Raw genomic sequence first — 20658 nt, 5'->3', positions numbered from 1 at the left:
TTGCCCTGGCCTTCTCGGGGCTTGTGTCCAGAATCACAGTGCTATAATCTCCCTGCTTCATGGTCAGAATCACATTTGAATAGGATGCAATGTTTTCTTTTGGTTCTTCAAAATCCGAATATGCTCAATGCAAGTGTGAAGGCCCCCACTGTGTCCAGGATTACCATAAACAAAGACGATCACACTGGTAGACAGTGATTTGTGGGCCTCTCTGCATGCCTGAGATGGTGGTAATGCCTGTCTCCAGAAACCAATGAATAGCAACAAGTAAAAGTTTGTGGGGGGTTTTGTCTGTAGATGTGAAAATGGAAAAATTCAGCTTTATAATGAAATATTGACCAAAAACAACTACAATAAATAAGCCTAGACCTTTAAGTGTCCAGAATAGGATGGATTTAGCTTTATGCCCACTCTCCACTGACTAAACATAAAGGTCGTAGTAATATATTTGGCAGTAGAAATGACTTCATACTACACAAGCTATCCACATATACCCAACCTGAGAATATTGAATGCTACTCAATCTTTACACAGAATAGGAACTTATTGTAATGCATGAAGAATTTGAGTGCAACATTCGGTCTGTTTTAAGCTCAGTTTTGATTTCCAACAACTGCTAAACACAATATGTCATCAAGCTCGCCACTAACTTTGCTCTGAGACATTAGCGTCGGCTGATTTGAAGCTTTAAGTCTGACATTATGATCGTCACTGTTTTGGTTTTCTTTAAAACTGGATGTGACCACATGTGAAGGGTAGCGCTGGTTAGTTTGCGGTATAATTTAATGATGTCGGTGGCTTAAATGTCTGTATGAACCTCTTTATGTGTTAAAAAACATTTCCACATTAAATGTCACAACACTGCACACTGGGTAATTCCATCAATGTCTGCAGAATGTTGGCAGACTTATGTTAACTGTGCATAAGGGGCTCAAAATGTGTGCGATGGAGTCCACATGCACTTGAGGATTTGACAGTGGGACTTAGCGGGAAGGTGCTTCAAAGTCTGCGGGTGTGGAGATTGGGACTGTGTCATATTCCATACACTATTTAGGTCAGCTTCAGCATAAAGGAGTCAGTGAAGGAAGAAAGTTGTAATTCAGTGTCCGTCTTGAATCAGCTGCTATTTCTTCAGTTGATCTTACCTCATCTTTTACGTCACGTTTTGTTTTATATACAGCTAAGCTAATTATATAGAGCACAAATAAATTACAATAATTTGTACAAATCCTGAAAGTTCCTTTCTCCTTTCTTCAGTAGCCTATTTAAGCAGTACGACAAAGCCGACAGCAAAGTCAGCTTTTGAAAGTGATTGAGCGCTTCACTGTGGTGACAATGATTCTGCTGTAGGAACAAATACCTGTAGAAATGTACAATGCTAAAAGCCTATTGATCTCTACTTTTGTCACCTGGTGAAAATAAGCTTTAGCCCTCTTGGTTGGGGTTGGCACACAGTCCCAGAGGGTCTCGCTTTGTTAAAAAAATCACAATCTCAAGCACCGTCACATGCAAATGAAATGCTCCAGAACAAGTCAGTGAGCTCAGATAACTTTAAGTGCAGGAAAAACTTTTCAGCTGCTGTATCAGACAGAGTAAATGCTCAGTTTTCTGCAGGTATTTAGTGAATTTTGCAGCCCGACTTGACTGAATCGTGCATGTTTAATGTCCTGCTGAGAACCAGCAGCTGTGGGAGTACCAAGAGGCCAGTTTGGCAAACAAGTCTTTTTTTTTTTTTCTTTTATAATTTCTTTTATATAATTTATTCTTTCAACCCAATCTCGATTTTTTTGAATTCAGAATAACCAAATCTAACCAATCAGATCACTGCATTTAGCAAAGACTAGGCTTGTTGCTCAAAACGCACACCGGTACTGTGTGCACAGTGAGATGGAAATAGTGAAATAATCCTGTCTTACTTTAGGCACACAGATACTCTTCCGGCTCTCTGAAAGGATTTCTCTGCATTCTCAGATGTAGTCTGTTACGGACCATCTAGGGGTGACCCGACACCCGCAACAAGAGGGATGATCCACCCCCCGTTCGACCCCAAGCAGCACATCACACCATAAGTTAAAAATAGGAAGTGGTTTATGTACAGGAACGGAACAAAATGGAATTCACAGGAGATGCTCAGGCTTCAGGGCGGACCCACACCAAAATAACAAACAAAAGGAAACTAACTCAGAGGAGCGACTGCTCCAAAAGAAACATAACCAAACAACAATCACTTACCTCCCTGACTAACACAACATGAGAAAACTGTGACCAATTGAAAAGGCGATCCACCCCTACTTCCTCCTGGATTCACAAAACAACACAGGGCATGTTGCAGCCCCAGCTGGTTGGGGTAAAAACGAGGATGGATGGATTGCCGTCGTCAACCGTGCTGTCATATACTCCGCCTCCAGGTCATCATCCAATCCGAGCACACCATCTTCGGGATCCACCTCTCCTGTAGGCGCACCTGCACACTCAAATTTACATTTCAGAACCCCAGCCCATGACGGCAGCTGTAACAGGTCCAAACTCTGCCACTGACATCCTGAAATATGGACGAAAGCGGCCATAACGCAGTTTCAGCTCCTGGATCAAACATGGAAACTTTCACTGCTGTTGCCTTTTCGTGGGAACTGGATGGACCGAGAAGTTTCTTAATTGTCTTGTTTAGAAACATCAGGACCAGCTCGTCATTGCTTGCAGTCAACTTTTTTTCACAGAGCATCTGTTGATGGTTGAATTTGCTGCAAAATCGCAGTGTGTTTGGTTTGTAACAGCCTTTATGCTCAAACTAATGTAGCAATTAGTGAAAACTTGGGGTTTTATTACTGACAAAACCGAAAAGGGAGGTCTGTAAATGCACAGACAGCTAATTAAAAATAAGTGGCTCTAATCAGGCAGTGGGTAAGAGGAAAACTAACATTCAAAATAAAAATAAAAAGACCACAAATTACAGAAACATGAAGACAGAGACAGACAGTTCATTTCCCCTTAACCTCCTAGGACCTGGCATCCAAATACATGTGGACATCATAATTTGGGTTGTCTAGACCATACTGAATTGATATCCACTTATGAGGAGATTATACTGCCAATTTTCTATCGAAATTTAAAATGAATGTCCTCGTGTGTGTGGATATCAGGCCCTTGTAGAGCAAAATCAGGTGAAAAGATAAGTCTTTGGTTTTACATTCATCAGGTCCCAATCAGCCCAAATAGCAAAGAGAAGATAAAAATGCATGCCATGAAAGAGTTCGGGTCTTAGGAGGTTAATGATAAGATAAATGCAACATCTGCAGCGGAGCATGCTATAATAAACCAGAACTTAAACCCAGAATGAGAAAAAAAAACAAAAAAACTCTCAAATATTTTGCTTTTCTGTCTCATCTGTGACATGCTGTCAGTCTATCTTGGGGAAGTATTTCAGGTGGTCATCAGACATGATGGTTACAGCATAGCAGCTGAAAAAAACAAAGCAAAAACTGGGGCCAGATGGGTCCTTGTCACACACAGCTACAGCGTTAGCTTTAGCTGTTGGTGCTGCCAACTGTTTAGGAATGTATGCAGAATCTGTTTCTGCATACAACCTCATCTCCTCTCTCTGCTGGAGACTGATGTTACTTTGAAATACGCTCAAGCCAACCTTCCTGACTTTCATGTTTTCATGGTAGTTCTCATTAGCATGTTGATGTGCTTCGTGATCTTTGTCACGTGCATTTTTATTCCTGTAGTCTGAAAGATTTTAATGTAATCCAAATACCGAAAAAAAGTATTTTCGAGTTATCACACTGATTGAAGCCTGCTTTAAGCTTGTCGGTGCCATGGTTGTCTATGAGCACAGTTGGTTTGTGTTGTGAACAGGAAGGAAGAAAGAGTGATGTTTTATGTATGTCTCTGGCTATATTGGTGTATGAATAGTGCCTCTACTTTTGCCACTGAAAATTTTAGTGCTTGTGAGTGCTTGACTCTTCCTGTGTGTCTCAGAATAACATGTCTCCTGGTGTGTGTGTGTGTGTGTGTGTGTGTGTACACTTGAGTTAAAGCCTGTGTGTGCACATGCACAATGCAGCAGCCCAGGATGTCTCCCAAGTTCTGTTTATGCCAGACTGACTGACCTACTGAGAGCCCCAGAGCTAATCACATGACTGCGTAAGCCAGTCACAAGGGACTCTGCGACAGAGCAGCACAGATGAGGCGCCATGCTGCCTTCCAAGTGTGGTTGTTTCTTAATTATTGCATGAGTGCATACTTATTGCCTTCCTCACCCAACCTCTCCCTGACTCTAAAGATGTGTGAGACTGAGCGCTTGTGTTTACAGACATTTAGGTTGCTTACAGCTACTTTGGTTCTTAGTTTAGTTTAGTGGTGCGCATCATTTCTCATGATCGAGCAGATGTGTTAATACACAACATAATACAAGCTGAAGGGTAAAAAAATGTGCTCTAATGTTTTACTGATGGCGATATATCTTACATCCCTCTAGGCTGACATAATTGAATAAAGTTTGTTCTTTCTCACAGTGATGCAATTAGTTCCTTAAAATTCAATGTGTCGCTGAGAATGAAAAACTGCGGGCCATCAGACTCTAACATTGCTGTGCGTGCACTTAAGTGTTGCAGTGAAGTGATGTCACTCGAGCAGACAGCAAAATCAATTTCCAGAGAATGAGTTTTACAGTGAGACTTCAAAATGAACTTTAAGAAATGACAAGCTGAATTTTTCACACATACACTTGCTCAGTTTGGTGAAACAACTAGTTTGGCTTTAGGTCAGATATTTTAATATAGAAAATATATTTTTAATGTAAAAAAATAAGTGCTTTGGGCTTAAACTGTAAGAAATAAATATGGAAATTTACAGTAAAAGTTTGTTTAGCTTGTTGTGCTGACTGGCCCATAGTTTTAAGTGAAAAATTGTTGTTAATTTGTTGTTTATTCATGATTTATTCATTTGTTTTATTTATTTGATATTCATTTTAATTTTTTTTAACCCACTGTAAAAATCATACATTTGAATAGTCGATGTAAGTGAAAAAAAACAGGAATGTTCTGTCATTTAATGGCTTATGTACATCTCTTTAACTTGTGTCGTATGAATGGCTGTGAAGGAACTGTGGAACTTACAAAAAAACAGTTAAAAGTCTAAAATGTGTGCCTTGCTTCACAATCCAATCCTCTCCAGATTGCTGGGTCTTTATCGGGTCAATTCTGGCCCCATTTTTCTTGTAAAACAAAGGGGGCCTAGCAAAAAATGTTTGGGAACCACTGCTTTAGATCACAGATTGCATGGGTATAGCTGCGATGGTTGTGGACACTTGTTTTTCAGATCTTGTCTTTAATATTTTGGTCACTGCTTTGTTGTTGTTGTTTTTTTTCACACCAGCATAGATGAGATTGTGGAGTGCTACATTATCAGCTAAGGTGAGCAGGATCAGTGAGCAGGCTGTATAGGTGCAACTCACAGACACGTAATAATGGTGGTTAGCACTATTGTCTCACAGCAAGAAGGCCCTGAGTTCAGTTCCAGCATCAGGCTGTGGTCTTTCTGTGTGGAGTTTGCATGTTCTCCCCCTGTTTGTATGGACTCACTCCAGGTACTCTGGCTTCCTCCCACAGTCCGAAGACATGCAGTTAGTGGGGATAGGTTAATTGGAAACTCTAAATTGTCCATAAGAATGTGAGTGCGACTGGTTGCCTGCCTAAGACTGGCAACCTGTCCAGGGTGTACCCTGCCTCTCACCCTAAGACTTAGGGTTAGGTTCCAGCCCCCTCGCAACCCTGAAAAGTATAAGCGTCAGAGAATGGATGGAATCTCGATGAAATTTGCTACATAAGCTTTAGAAATTCTTTTTATAAAACTAAAATTCGGACAAATTACTACGTGTAGTAGCTGATCTGAAAGCCAAGACATTACATCTGTATTACGTGTACATTGTTGACATTACGTGTCAATGTTCATCAAAAAGTAATGAGCCTGTAATTTTTAGAATATTGTAAAAAAGAACAATAAATGTGTGTTTATTTTTAATTAATTTTGCCATCTCACTGTACACAATGCTGTAGTTAAAGGAAAGGAATAATGTGATTAATGTCTGTGTTTTCATACATGAGTAAAAGCAAACAAGTACTGAAGGCCTGGTAAAACCCCCTTGTGCATTTTTGCTGGTAATACTAAGAATAATTGGTATAATTATAATAATATCTTTACTGTGGATACAGATAAAAACACTTAAATACATGTCTGTGTATAGCAAGACTATAAAAATGTCTTCTAAGAAGTGATTTAAAGAAACTTACTGATCCTTAGAGTTGTATCTCTCCAGGCAAGTTGTTCCAAAGTCAAGCCTTACAAAAAGCATCGTTAGCTTTTAGTTTGGACTTTGGCATAGCCAGAAGGGACTCACCCGAGCATCTGAGGCGGGCTAATAAAGGGTCAAAACTTCTGCTTGTAGTCTGGGGATCGACACATGCTGTGCAAAAGTGAGAATCTGAGCTGTGAAATCTGAACTATTTGAGCTGAGAAAGACATTTTTCATTTATGCCAGAGAGGAGGTAGCTGCGATAGCCGAGCCTCGGGAAAATAAATGTGTGGATGTCTTTCTTCAGGTATGAGTGTGAATTTATTATTAAACGCAAGTTAAAAATAAAAGTACCAGTTTCTTTGAGATTGAGGCTCCTTCTGTGAACAATCCATTCATTCTAACAGGCTAATAACAATTCCCATGGAGGGAAGCAGTAGGTGTAGGTAGCAGGCAGACAGCCTAAATATTGCAAGACAATGCCAAATTCCTGATGAGAAGCAAAGCAACACAGAGGCAGTCTGCCAGGCAGCTACAATATGAATCAAGCAATTAGATTTCCCAACTGAGTGCCCTGGATTATTTTGCTTCCTGTTAGTCACCTGGCATCTTCTAACGATCTACAAAGCAACATTAAGAATACTTTTCTGCCAAGTTTCTGACATTTCTTGAATACCGTGCAGTAATGACTCGCCATGAGCTGTTTTACACTTGTATTTACACTGACCAACAACAGCATGTCGTTACCTTAAGTAAAACTGCAAAACTGCACTTTGACTTTCTTCCTGCATTCCTTCTGACACCTCTTTCACTTTTGACCTTTTTTGGCTCTTGTCATCCTGATGCTTACATCCTTTTTGTAATGTGTTTGATAAAAACACTTACTGTGTAGCAAAATCAGGACATCTAGTCACCCTTTCTTGCAACGTTATCTTTAATGACTTTTGGTAGTCGGAAAAGAGTGAAGTGCCCACTCCGGGTCAGGGACAAGTTCCTGCCCCAAATGGAGTATCTTGGGATCTTCTTCGCGAGTGACAGGAGGGAACGGGAGATTGACAGACGGCTGCAGTGATGGAGACACTGTACCGGTCCGTTGTGGTGAGACAGGGTGAGAAGTTCAGCCATCTTGGAGGGGCTCAGAGTAGAGCCGCTGCTCCTCCACATCCAAAGGAGCCAGTTCAGGTGGTTCGGGCATCTGACAAGGATTCCTCCTGGGCGCCTCCAGGAAGAGTTGTTCCGGGCATGTCCCACCGGGAGGAGGTCCCGGGACAGACCCAGGACATGCTGGAGAGAGGACTTTTAGTAGTTTTTGAGGATGTGACGAGGTGATTGATTCTCACTTTAGGGTGTCAAATGTTGTTGATTTGCATATGGTACAAATTCCACAGGACACCTTGTTCGAGCACACGGGAATGTCTACATGAAAGAGATCCTGCGTGCATGTATGCACCAGCATATAGAGAGCCCCCCAAATATCTTTAAACCTGCGCTAATTTTCCAAGGCTAAGACTACATCAAAACTGTGATATTGCATAATGTGATAAATGCAATCAATGGTTATGGGTGACTGTGCTATGGATTATGTGTTGCTATGATTTTAGCACATTTGAGTTTGTGTAACATTTTAACTGTATCTCCAAAGCACTTTGAACCTTTGAACCCAGAAATCCAATTTGATACGAGTTGATGTGGTGTAGTCCGTCTGTTGTGTGTTGTTGTATTGTTGATCCTCTTCACCGCAGAAGAACAATTTGTCCAATCAAATATGTGCTAAACCCCACAGTGAAACGGAACTTAAAGCGCCTTTATCTTCAGTAATGCAGCATATTTCCACATGAAATCCTTTAGATATGATTGGATCAGTCAAAAGCGGGCACGGATTACCAAATATGCCAAGAGAATATGGAAATAGAGGCCAATGCAGGGATAGAAAGATGCAGTGACCTCCACATTCTCCCCATTCAGCTGTGCTCTGAAACCAGAAGCGTGTCCATGCAACAGGATTTGCAACTTCATATTAGTAATGATGGTGGTTCAGTTCTTACTAGAAAACATTGCAGAGGTAATTTAAGCTGCAGACCCAGCAGGCGCCAGACCAGGTTATGAGCAAAAAATCAAAGTGTGCAAAACTAATCAGTTCTGCAAAATAGCTTTAAATTTGGTCCTCAGTGAATCACCTTGTTGTTGAATTGTGCTATACAAATAAACTTGCCTTGCCTTGCCTTGCCTTCAGTGTGCAGAAAGTAAGACAGTATGTGTTTTTAAGAGGACAAAAAATATAGATTCCTATTTGTTTTTTTCCCCCTGCTACAAACATTTTTCTTTATTTCGAGGTTTCTGCTGAACAAATATGACTGATATTGTCTGACACACCTCAAAATTATTAAAGCAGCACATTAACTTAGCAAAATACACAGTTGTAAAACCAGTCGAGTCTTCCTGTGTTTTATGGGGCTGAGGCTATCTCCAGCCTTTCTTCCTTTATATAGCATTTTTCCAGGCTTATCCTTTTTAATATTTTTTTTATTTTATCTACATTTTTTTTTGTAAAAACACTGTGTGAAAATATAGCATAATTCAGTTTTTCTATTTCTTAGTGTAGTACATACAGGCTGAGGCGGCAAGAGCACCTATATTCTTTTCTGTAAAGTACCCGACCCTCAAAAAAACAATAAAGAAACCGATAAATGACAACATCAAAACACCAAAAAATATATATCTTTGTAAACCATTCTTTAAAACACACACACACACACACACACACACACACACACACACACACACACACACACACACACACACACACACACACACACACACACACACACACACACACACACACACTAAATTTGTCAGCATCCTACCACAATTTACACATTAATCTCCTTTAAACACCCTCTTTTTTTCTTTTAGTCACATTGCAGATCTCTTTCAAATCATATTTGATGTCCAGAAGTACAAAATCATCCATCCAGCTCTGGCTTTAAATATCACTTGGCAGAGATATACCAATGCTACTGCATATTTCACATCAGTAATGTCTAATAATATCAAGTTTGTAATGGCTTCCTATATGGTGGGTTAGGTATTTTAATATAGGCCACACAGCAGGGAGACAAGCCCACAGGCCTCTCACATCAAACACCAGCCAAACCGCTGGAGGTCTAAATTTAATCCACATGTCATCCGATTAGTCTGATTTTCAATCAGAACTAATAAATAGTAAATAACTTCAAACAAAGCAGCCATATTATTTTCTCTGTTGAGGGGTCTGTTCATGCAGCCAACTAGTGCATGTAATTCCCCAGTGATCATAATTGTATTATAGATAATTCAAGGTTCTTTTTATCTGTAAACTGTTGGCACAGTACGATAAGCCCTCATATGCATTTTCATCCTGCCAACAAAAATAATGTCTAATGTTGCCTCTTACGCCAAGCCGTGAAACTGCAGGGCACCACTGTGACACGCAGGTGGGACTCGATTTCATTTCTGTAAAACATTGTGGGTGACTGATCACATAGTGTAACTCAGACTAGAAGCTAGAGGCTGTCTGTCAAGCAAAAAAAAAGAATGCCGAACATCACAAACATGCTCGCTTTTGCCTTCATTTATCAGCAGATATTTGCGGTGCATGAATTCCTTATCAGTGTAATTTTCTGTGTTTACGAAACAAGAGTTCATTTTGTGCTCTGTTCACTTGTGAAGTTGTTGCGTTAAATATGTTATTGTGTTTGTTGTGATAACATCATACTTCCTTATCGCTCATTCTTATTGTTACAGCCGCCGTTCAAGGTGATACACAACAGACGTCTCAGACGTCACAAATAACCAGAACGCTCTGTGTCTTTCTTTATCCGTTCTAATGGTTACCCCGGTGACAGCATCCCTGTGGTTGCTGTGGAGACCCAGCAGCAGAGGAAGCCCAAGCTTGTTGTCAAGCTGAACGAGGCTGTTGATTTACTGTTACCTCAAATAGGTTTGGGCTCCTGCTTTGCTTCTTTTCATCTAACGACTGACTTTGGTATCACTTTGTTGCGCTGTTTTGAAGTGCAAGGTTGACGTCTTGTAGCAAAAGGAAGTCTAGTAAGTTTCTTTTAATGCGTGAATGTATAAGATGGAATCTCTGCAGATTAACATAAAAAATTTTTCTTCCATGTTGTTTTCTCTTTGTCTTTGATTTAGAGGATATCAGGTTATCAAAGCCATGTTAGGCTGAATGTGTTCTCATACAGAAACTGAACACGGACGATTCAAAAATCGTTCTGAAAGCAGAGGTGACAAAAGTTATTCCTTCGTTTTTCTTTCATTTTACCTCTCAGTTCAAACCATCTGACACAGAGAAACTTGACAGGGTAATTCTTTTGTATTGACCGGTCTGAACTGACCCAAACACCCAAAATGTTTGACTTTAACAGCTGTGAGGAAATGACATTTCAGCTTGACATTTTGTGACTTTCTGTGCTCTTTCATCATAAGACTACACACACACACACACACACACACACACACACACACACACACACACACACACACACACACACACACACACACACAGCAAATATAAGTATATATATATAAACAATTATGGAAGTAGGCCTAATAATGATAATGATTATTGTAACTCCTTGTACTATGGTCTTCCCTCTTCTCTTCTTCTTAGACTGCAAACAGTCCAAAATGCAGCAGCCCGCCTTTTAACTGGTACCAGGAAATTTTGCCATATTACCCCTGTCCTAGCTAGCCTGCATTGGCTGCCCATAAAGTACCGTATTCAATTTAAAATATTACTTCTTACTTTCAAAACTATTAATAAATTAGCGCCAAGTTATCTTAGTGAACTTCTCAAACCACATACTCCTGCTAGAACACTCAGATCTGCCACTCAACTACTTCTGACCCAACCCAGATCTCGACTGAAGTCTCGGGGTGACCGTGCGTTTGCTCTGGCTGCCCCGGTACTGTGGAACACCCTTCCTCTCGACCTCCGCGCATCTGATTCCATTGCACTGTTCAAATCACGATTAAAAACCCACTTATTCAATCTTGCCTTTCCCTCTAGTTAATATTTCTTTTATGATTTTATATCATGCACTTTTATGCTCATTTAAATTCTTGTTTGCTCTGTACCTGTTGCTTTCCTATGTATTAGTGACAGTTATCTGCTTGCATATTTAGTACTTGCTTTGGTCCTATTTCTATTATCCTCCTCCTATACTCTATTTTACTTGTTAAGCACCTTGGCATACCCTTGGTTTTTAAGTGTGCTTTATAAAGTTTATAATAATAATAATAATAATAATAATAATAATAATAATAATAATAATAATAATAATAATAATAATAATAAGATGATTATTTGGAAAAAAAACCCCAACAACAAATACTGGAGCCCCGTCTATTTGCATGTACTGATTTCCACTTTGGCTCCAAACTTTATGTTGTTGTTTTTCTACTTTTTCACATATTAATATGCCCCAATAACCAAGCACCTCTCCGACTGTCAGTGTCTGTAGCTACAATCCAAGTGATCACACTTTCTTGGCTTTTGAAGTGGAATATTGGCCAGTTCCAGTCTGGCCCCTAAACCCTGTCCCTACTCATTTTCAGTCCGTTTGATGTTCACATGGAGGGTCCACAACATTAAGTGATGTTCCAGAGCAGATAGCCTTGAGTGGAAGTGGGCTATAAAGCTTTCATACCCTGATTCTGCTCTGCTGCTGGCTAACTAACCAAACTTGGGCCCCATATTTACAGATATATTGCATTTATAAACACAATTATGTTTGCACGTAGTCTTTTTGCATGCCACTTCAGAAGTCATGTTATTTTTATTCGTATAACAGCAAAGAGCAAGAAAGAAAAAATGAAGTGAGACCAAACAAACATCTGAATGAAACTGAAATAGGCTGGATCTCCTAATTTAAACTAGCTGTAAGTGAGACTGCATGGAGCTGAACACAGGGGGGTGTAGGAATTAGAGCGTGTAGTTCCAATCCATATGTAATATACGTTATATAAGGTTTGCATTTTCATTTAGAGTTTACTGGTGGAGAGGATGCCGAGGACATAAAATAATCGTAATCATGAGTAATGCTACAAAAAATAAAAAGCAATAGAAAAACAAGTGGAATTATTGTTCAGGCTTTGAGCATCTCTCTGAGATTTTATTCCTCGTGTTGCTGATTGACAGCTCTTGGCCCTCATTTGGAAATGAAGTGCAATCTTACTGGGAAAAGATTAATGAATGCTGGCACAAGGACTGTAAAATATGTCTGGAGTGCTGTGGGATTAAATGAGCCGGTGCTTGTGTTTTTCGATAGTTTCGATAGTGCTATTTTTCACTTTCTGTGTGAACTTTATTAGTGTAGGATATTTCAGCAGTGATCAAACATCAATTTAAACTTAATCTCATATTCTCCAATGGCAGGCTTGCAGCCTTGGCGAGTCCAAAGCAGCTAGCTCATGGCGTTACACAAGTTGCAAGCAGAAAGCAAGTGATAAGTTGAGGAAAACAAGAATTGTATTATATGTAGAGGGTTTCAGCATATTTACTGCTTACAGCTTTTCATAAAAACATAGAGATATTTATGTTATAGCCCATACTACTGTTTGGGCAAGGATAGTAGGCAGCACTAATAATGTATGAATTTAGAATATTTATGAAACAAATATAAAAGGGAAAAATGTCTAAGCTACAGGCACAGTTTCCTCTTATTTGTCTTGTGTGCACAAATCTCCTGATTTTTAGAATTGATCACATGGACATGGATGCCACTACTACAGTGCAACTATATATGTGTAGCAAGTCCATTCCCCCATGAAAATAGAACTGAATAAATGTAACCCATTCAGATATTGACAACAGCTGAAATAGCAGCCGTTGCATTAATACTCACTGATAAGCTGCATTGTGTGTGTGTGTGTGTGTGTGTGTGTGTGTGTGTGTGTGTGTGTGTGTGTGTGTGTGTGTGGATATGCGTGTGGATATGCGTGTCCTCTTCTAACTGTTTAGTGATGCAACTTTCAGAAACCAAAAAGCTTCACCATTAGCCACAATTTTTTATTGTGTGCATTAAATCCATCACTGTACTGTGTGTGCATGTAACTGCTGTTTCAGTTCAGCCAGAAATAGACAACCAGAGTTGGAAAGAGCAGTGAGGCAGTGGCAACAGATCCGATGCTAACTGGAGCTGACGTGATGCTGGGTTGCAAAGTAGGTTGCAGATGTGCAGAAAATTGTCTGCGAACTTGGATGCCTTAAATGGTTCCTTGCATAGGATCGCCACATCAAATCAAATGTTTAATGATCAGCTGTATTCTGGAGGTTTCCACAATTTGGTTTGGCTTAAAGGTGTAAATGAGGAAAAAAACACAAACAGTACATATTTACATTAATTTAACTATAAATCCTGAGAAAAGTAGGCCTACTTCCCTGTTATCACACTCTTTAGTCGGTGTGATATTGTGCTGCACTCAGCTCACACAATGGGTAGTTGTTGTTGTCAGGCAGTTTTCTTACACTTTGGCAGCTCTTAGCAGTATTACTGAGAACACGGCACACTTTCCAAATGCTGCTTTCTCCCCTTCAGAGAATAATAAACTTCTCAGAACTGCTGCTGCATTACTTTTGTTTTGCACATACACATTATGAAAGACAGATTGTTTTAAACGCTCAAGAACCTAAATAATTGCATTATATCACATGAGCATTTTTTGCATCCTTGTGGAAATTTTGGGCTGTTTCTCACACAAACAGATGGAGTGTCTGGGTTGCTTCAGTGCTGTCAGATCCTGTCAAAGCAACAGTCCTGGTCATACTAATATGCTGGCAGACATCACTAAAGAATTAAACTAAAGACAGCAACTCAAATATTAACATAAAAGCCACCTTTTGAGTACGATTTGATTAGTACGCCTCTTTTTATTATCACTGACTGATTTAATTTTTTCTAAATATCTATTTTTTTTTCCAACAATCTATCCAAACTGCTTTCTGTTCTTGCCTCCACACAGACAGATGGATGTCCTGAATAGTCCCAGGAAATGGTTACATGTCCATCCTGTTGGACGGCCTCACTGTGTTGGATAGAATTTATTGGCTTGAGACTACCATTACGCCCACTGAGTCTCGTACCACATCGAGTACATGAGTGCTTTGTGGTTAGAGTGGGAGTCCTGGTAGCAAGTCAAACACTTTATTTTTTAAAAGGAAAAACAATAGCATTGAGAAAAAAAATTTCCATGATCCTCACAGTCTCGCTTTACACAGAGACCTTGGACCTCATTCACAGCACTGTGTAGAGACAAATATGTAGATAGGTGCTTAAACCATGCAAATGCTTTAAACACCAGTCCACAAAAAAATTCAATTTTGTCCCATGAAGTTGTTCTTACTCTGCACAGAAATGTGCAACTCCCAACGGTTTGTGTATGTGCAAATGATCAAAATGTAAACACACATGCATTGTACAAATATTAATTCATATAGTGCCAAACGAGGAAAAAAAAGTTGCCTCAAGGCACTTTTTACTGTAAGGTAAAGATCCTAGAGTGTTCAACAATCAAATAACCCCCTATGAACAAGCACATTGTGACAGTGAGAAGGAAGAATTTCCTTTTAGCAGGAAGAAACCTCCAGCAGAATGAAGGACCGCAGAAGGCAGTCCAGAATAAATCTGTTTCATTATCCTAAACAAAACTTTAAGAACAACATGCACACTCGTTTTGTTTGCAAATGACAAACACTTTTGCACACATATTAGTGAATTTGGCCCCTTAGCATGTTGGTTGTGAGTGTGACCTCTATTTGTCTTACATTTTAGAAATTACCTTAACTGAAAAATCACCACCAACTGGTGAGCTTTGAAGCTTTAGACAACAAATGAATGTAAAAATACCCCTGCCAATGATCTGGATTAAATTCAGCTGAATCAGTTGTACATACACATGCTCTGAGGGCAGTTGCAAATTTGTTTTGCGTATTCAGCATATACCTGTAATTCTCTGGCAAACTGTCCAGTGTGTACCCTGCCTCTTACCCTTTGACAGCTGGGATAAGTGGATAAGCTGTTAACAAAATAAATAGACCATATTATTCAGTCCAAGCTTGATTTCCAGCGAACGAGCTAAAATAATGTACCCTACAGTAACTACCCAGTCTGGAACAACAGTAAGTAAGGTAAAGACGGATGATTTTCATTAAATGCATTTATATGATAGAGTTCACTAAACACTTAAAGTAAAAATTCAGGTCATTTAAATGCTGTTTTTGCTCTGTGTTAGCTAGATATGTAAATGCACAACTGTACATGCTGGGAATACCAGATTAAAATAAAATAGACTAAACAAAAAAAGAAGAAGCTATAACCGCAAGGGTAAAGGTCATGACAACCAATTCTTAAAATTTTGCAATAAAAATGGTAACATGTTAACATTTAGCCTTTCACCACTGCTAATTTAAGAGATAAAGATGCAATTTGCAAGCTAGTTTTTAATTACATTAAATACATTAGTATTAGCTCAGGTAGACCAACTAAAATATACACTAGATCACCAGTGATTCATTCCTTGGAAACTTTGATAATTACAACAAAGTTTCAAGTAAATATTTTAATTTGTGAAAGTGAAATGGAAAATTGTCCCTCACAGCAGTGCTCAGTGTGCCTCACTTTGAGATAAGACTTGTAACCATCCTGAGCAGCTTTTGTGCAATCGTTGTTGATAAATGAATTTAATGTCTTTATAGAACACCAGGCTGAACGTGACATGATGACATCTTTTGCTGAAGGTCCCGGCATTGTGAGCGCATCCACTGATTGCATTGTGTATGTGAAAAACGCTCTGCCTGTTACTAACAATGCTATTTTATTTGGCCTAATGAGTTGAAACTGCAGTGTCTTCATTAGTGCACATAATGTGACACTCTTCTGTACTGCAGGGTGGTACTGCAGATGTACTATGTAGTTTAGTCACATAGACAAATCTTGCCTGCAGCTCTGAGGTGGAGATCAAGACATTTAGATTTTTTTTAATCCAGCATGTGTGATAATTACCTGAATGAAAACCAGCCACCAGTTGGCTGGTTGGCAGACTGAGCTGCCACACTCCCCCTCCTCAGTTTTTCTCTCCATGTTGACGACCAATTGGCTCAGTTCTGTTCTCACACTTCCTAACCACCTGTCCTGCTCAGTCAGAGCGGCAGCATGGATCAACTTTTGTTGGCCGGAAGCTTTGAGCATGGAATACAGGAGTGAGGAAGGCAAAGCCCTGACCAAAGAGATTATACCCGGATATTATCACAGGCACCTGAAAATAGCAAGCCGAAGTGGTCAGAAAGCTTGCAGTGACCTGGCAAGGTTTTACAGGTTTGTGTTGGCATCTGCAGAGATGCAGTGGGACATCAGCAGAAACAATGCCAGCTGGAAACTCGCTATCGTCAATACATAGTACGACCTAAACGGCCTGCTTTGTGCATCGTTTTCATGTGATGATTCTCATAATCTGCTAAAAGCCGAATGTTCTCACATGGACATGCTCAGTGTGTCTTTTCCAAATAGAGAAAGCATATCATGTCTGGACAGATCTACATTTATCCATCTTTAATCCATATTTTCTGTTCCGCCATCCACCTACCATCTATCCATCCATCCTGTCCATATTTGTTCTCAGTAGAGGTTCTTCTATCCTAGTGTTTTGTCAGAGGTCTGATGGTAGAGTCGCATATGTTGCTCTCAGCCTGAGCAGGTGGCCAACTGTTGGCGGAGAAAACACTCAAATCACTGCTAACAGTTATGCATATGGTAAAGGCCTTCCATCCTCGACACCGTCCATCATTCATTCATTCCATGACCATTCATTCATCCATTCAAATAAACAGATTCCTGTTAGATACTTAAAGAAACAAAAAGTTGACTATGGAAAGAAAACACTCCTCAATAAGTATTGTGTACTTGTGTTTGTACAAATTACAGTAAATTAATATGCTCTGTACCACTTTTACTTTTAAACATTATCAAGAACTATGTGCCAAATGTCAACTTTTAGGGTAGATTTACTAATCACATTCCTCTCAAGGTTATTATAGTTAACTAAAACGAAACTAATAGCTAAAGCTAGATGTAAAAAAAACAAACAAAAAAAACATTTTAGTTAAAATACAAATTTAAAGGAACTCAAACGATTTTTTAAACCTATAAAACAGATTAAAATAGAATAAAAATCAGAGCAGAAATATCCGTTGTTTAAGTATCAGCGTGTCTTTTATCCTGTCTTCCTTCTCTCAGCCCAACCGGTCGCAGCAGATGGCCACGCCCCTCCCTGAGCCTGGTTCTGCTGGAGGTTTCTTCCTGTTAAAAGGGAGTTTTTCCTTCCCACTATCGCCAAAGTGCTTGCTCATAGGGGGTCATATGATTGTTGGATTTTTCTCTGTATCTATTATTGTAGGATCTACTGTATAATATAAAGCCCCTTGAGACGACTGTTGTCGTGATTTGGTGCTGAATAAATAAAACTGAATTGAATTGTTAGTTTGTATCGAAATTGTATCAAAACTTGCCTGATGAGTTTTTGATGGACATGTTCATTCAGACTTTGGAGGTCTACAAGACTGAGACACCACTGCTTTTAATAATTTCCTTTTTTATTGTAATACCTGTACGGATTTTTCAAATTCTCCCATTTACTGAAAACAATAAAGCTACCACAAAAGACTAAGCTAAAATGAAATATTAAAAATAAATAAATAAATAAACTGAAACAAGAAAGGACATTAGAAACTAAACTTAATTAAAAGCAAAGATTGCTATTGGAGCTTAGCTTGCTATAACATAAAGCAGCTGCAATATAAATTGCAGTAGCTTAACTTCCACTTTAAATGATATTTATAGTATGACATCCTTTTAATGAACAGGAACAGATTGGTGGTAGTTAATAGTGCAGTGGTTGAAAGGCTTTCTAGCAGGTGTCCAGAGGATATACAGCAGCTAAGCTCAGAGCTAGTTCTATAAAGCTTCTCTTGCTCAGAATCACTGTCTTTTAATTAACCAATCCTCCTTAGAGACATGGGGAGCATGGGAAGTGTGCGTCACACATGCACACTTAACACACAGGCTAAAATGAGTGTGTGCTGAAAAAAAATCTATCCAGATTTACTTCTCTTATAATCTTTTGGCTGGAAACCAAAAAAAAAAAGAAAAAAGAAAAAAACCCTCCAAAAACATGCAGCATCTACCTGGATTGAGGCCAAAACCAAACCTTTTGACTTCACAACAAATGAGCAAATGCAGTAAACCGTACCACCCACTGAGACGTCCAGCAAGCCAATCAGACGGTCAGTCTTGTATTTCTTCCTTGTTCATTTCCACTAAGGCAAGGTGCCTTTGAGCCTGAATGTATTAGGCAGGATGATCACCTTTCTCTGCCAAACCTTCAGGCTTTGTTGAGAAGATGAAGACAGTTTACAGAATGGAGATAAAGGCCGGAGCTAAATGCTTTGACTGAATGTTATCTTTGTTGCTCCATTTCCACGTATCATCTGATGTTTACCAAATGAAAAATGACGCCACAAAACTGTGATTACTTAAAAATAAGCCACACCAAACGTTGCCTGGAAAACAGATCATTCTCATCATTTGACTTGTGAGCTGAGCGCTTGTGTATGTTCTAGGAATAATAACGCCACGCGTAGCACAGCTAACCTAACAGATCAGATTAGTATCTGTGAAATCACAGCTGATTAGGATTTGCGTGTGTGTGTGCGTGTGTGTGTCCTAATGCACTCTGGAACATCTAAATTAATTCCCTATGCTTTATCCTCTAAAAACATAAGTGACCTACTTTAGACATTATTACTATTTTCCACAGTTGCAGTTTTAATCCCTTTGGATAAATGTGTGAGAGACAGAGGGGTGTGTGTGTGTGTGTGTGTGTGTGTGTGTGTGTGTGTGTGTGTGTGTGTGTGTGTGTGTGTGTGTGTGTGTGTGTGTGTGTGTGTGTGTGTGTGTGTTTTGCAGAGAGTGAGGGAGGAACTTTTATTTTTTCCCCAGTGATGAGCAAAACAGTTAAAATCTCCTGGCATCTGGAAAGTTGTGATGGCATTATGAGGACTAATGATCTGAGGATTCCAGCTGTGTGTGCTCACAAATGTGTGTTTGTGCATGGACGGGAACGTGTTACCATAAAAGTAATTGTCTAGCTTGTGGGACTGATGAGTCAAAGACTGCTCACTATTGTGCCGTTGTCCAGAACTCCTAATTAAACTCTATTCTTTCTTTTTCTTTCCCCATTTCCTTCTCCATCACTCTGTTTCCAGCAGCTGAGGGAGGTCATCATGAGTCAATGAGGCAGGCTGACTTGCTTCTGGACCCCGCAGTGACTTCCAACCTCTCGGCCACCCCTGGGATTGGAGACAAAGCTGGGGCTAACAACAAGGATACAATGGATGGGCCTCACACTGGTCCTGATGCTGGGTCTGAAGCTTGGCCTGAGGCAAAAGTGTTTGCTGAAGCCAGAACAGCAGTTTGGACAGAAACAGAAGCAGGAGTGCGTGCTGAAGCAGGTGGCAAAGTCTTTACCGAGACTGGGATTATGACAGGAACTGGTGCTTGGGCTGAAGTCGGAGCAGAATGGAGGCCCGTAGACACAGAAGGGGAAGACCTGCCGAGCATGCCTGGGGACACAGCTCCCTGGCTGGGGCAGCGGAGGCTACAGACAGATGGAGAGGAAAGAAGAGAGCAGGCAGCTTTCTCATCTGTCCTAACCATGCTGGCAGAGACAGCAGAGCTGCAGGCTCCAGTGGTTGGAAAACCTTTAGGGCTGCTGTCTAAAGCTGCTTGGACCAAAAGCTCCTCTTCATCATCGGCCAAAGCCACCTCCTCCTCTACGACAAAAGCATCCTCTTTGCCTTCTTCCTCCACATCCTCCTCCTCTCCAGCTAGTACACTACAAGACAGTCACACAGCAGGATCACAGAATATATCTGTGCTTGTTGTCAACACTAACTACTCCAACAGCAACAGTAGCCCCACCATTGGTATGTAATATTTCTGCCATTTGAATATGTTTCACATTTTTACAATGATTACGTGTTAGCAACCATAACTAGACACTGCTGACTAAAAAATAGTTTTTTCCTAAAAAGGAAAAACAAGAGAAACAGTGTAAGGAGTTGATGAAATTGTGTGTTCATCAGCATGAGTATTTTTCACTAATTATCTTGGTAAGTAGTGGTTAGACTTCGAGTACAACAGGGAGCAATGCAATTTTGAGGAAACATAACTGAGATGAAGTGTACTGTCTTCATCTTCGCTTTCGTCATTTCTCCTACAAATATAATACATACAGTTAAAAAATAACTTTAGTTT

The 20658-nt window shown here is 39.8% G+C and overlaps 1 protein-coding gene across 3 annotated transcripts in view; it reads left to right on the top strand.

Annotated features, from left to right (window-relative positions):
• Positions 1–20658, top strand: part of kiaa1549la (KIAA1549-like a) — a 113625-nt gene that overhangs the window by 24242 nt on the left and 68725 nt on the right. For 2 of the 3 annotated variants that reach the window (XM_026172778.1, XM_026172777.1), the window contains exon 2: positions 19608–20327. In XM_026172778.1, the coding sequence (XP_026028563.1) occupies positions 19608–20327 (720 nt within the window). The remainder of the gene's footprint in view (positions 1–19607; positions 20328–20658) is intronic. The other variant, XM_026172779.1, reaches the window with a different exon arrangement.

This window comes from Astatotilapia calliptera, chromosome 7, assembly GCF_900246225.1.
Source record: "Astatotilapia calliptera chromosome 7, fAstCal1.2, whole genome shotgun sequence".
In the NCBI taxonomy this organism is placed as follows: domain Eukaryota; kingdom Metazoa; phylum Chordata; class Actinopteri; order Cichliformes; family Cichlidae; genus Astatotilapia; species Astatotilapia calliptera.
This window is presented reverse-complemented; position numbering and strand designations above follow the sequence as displayed.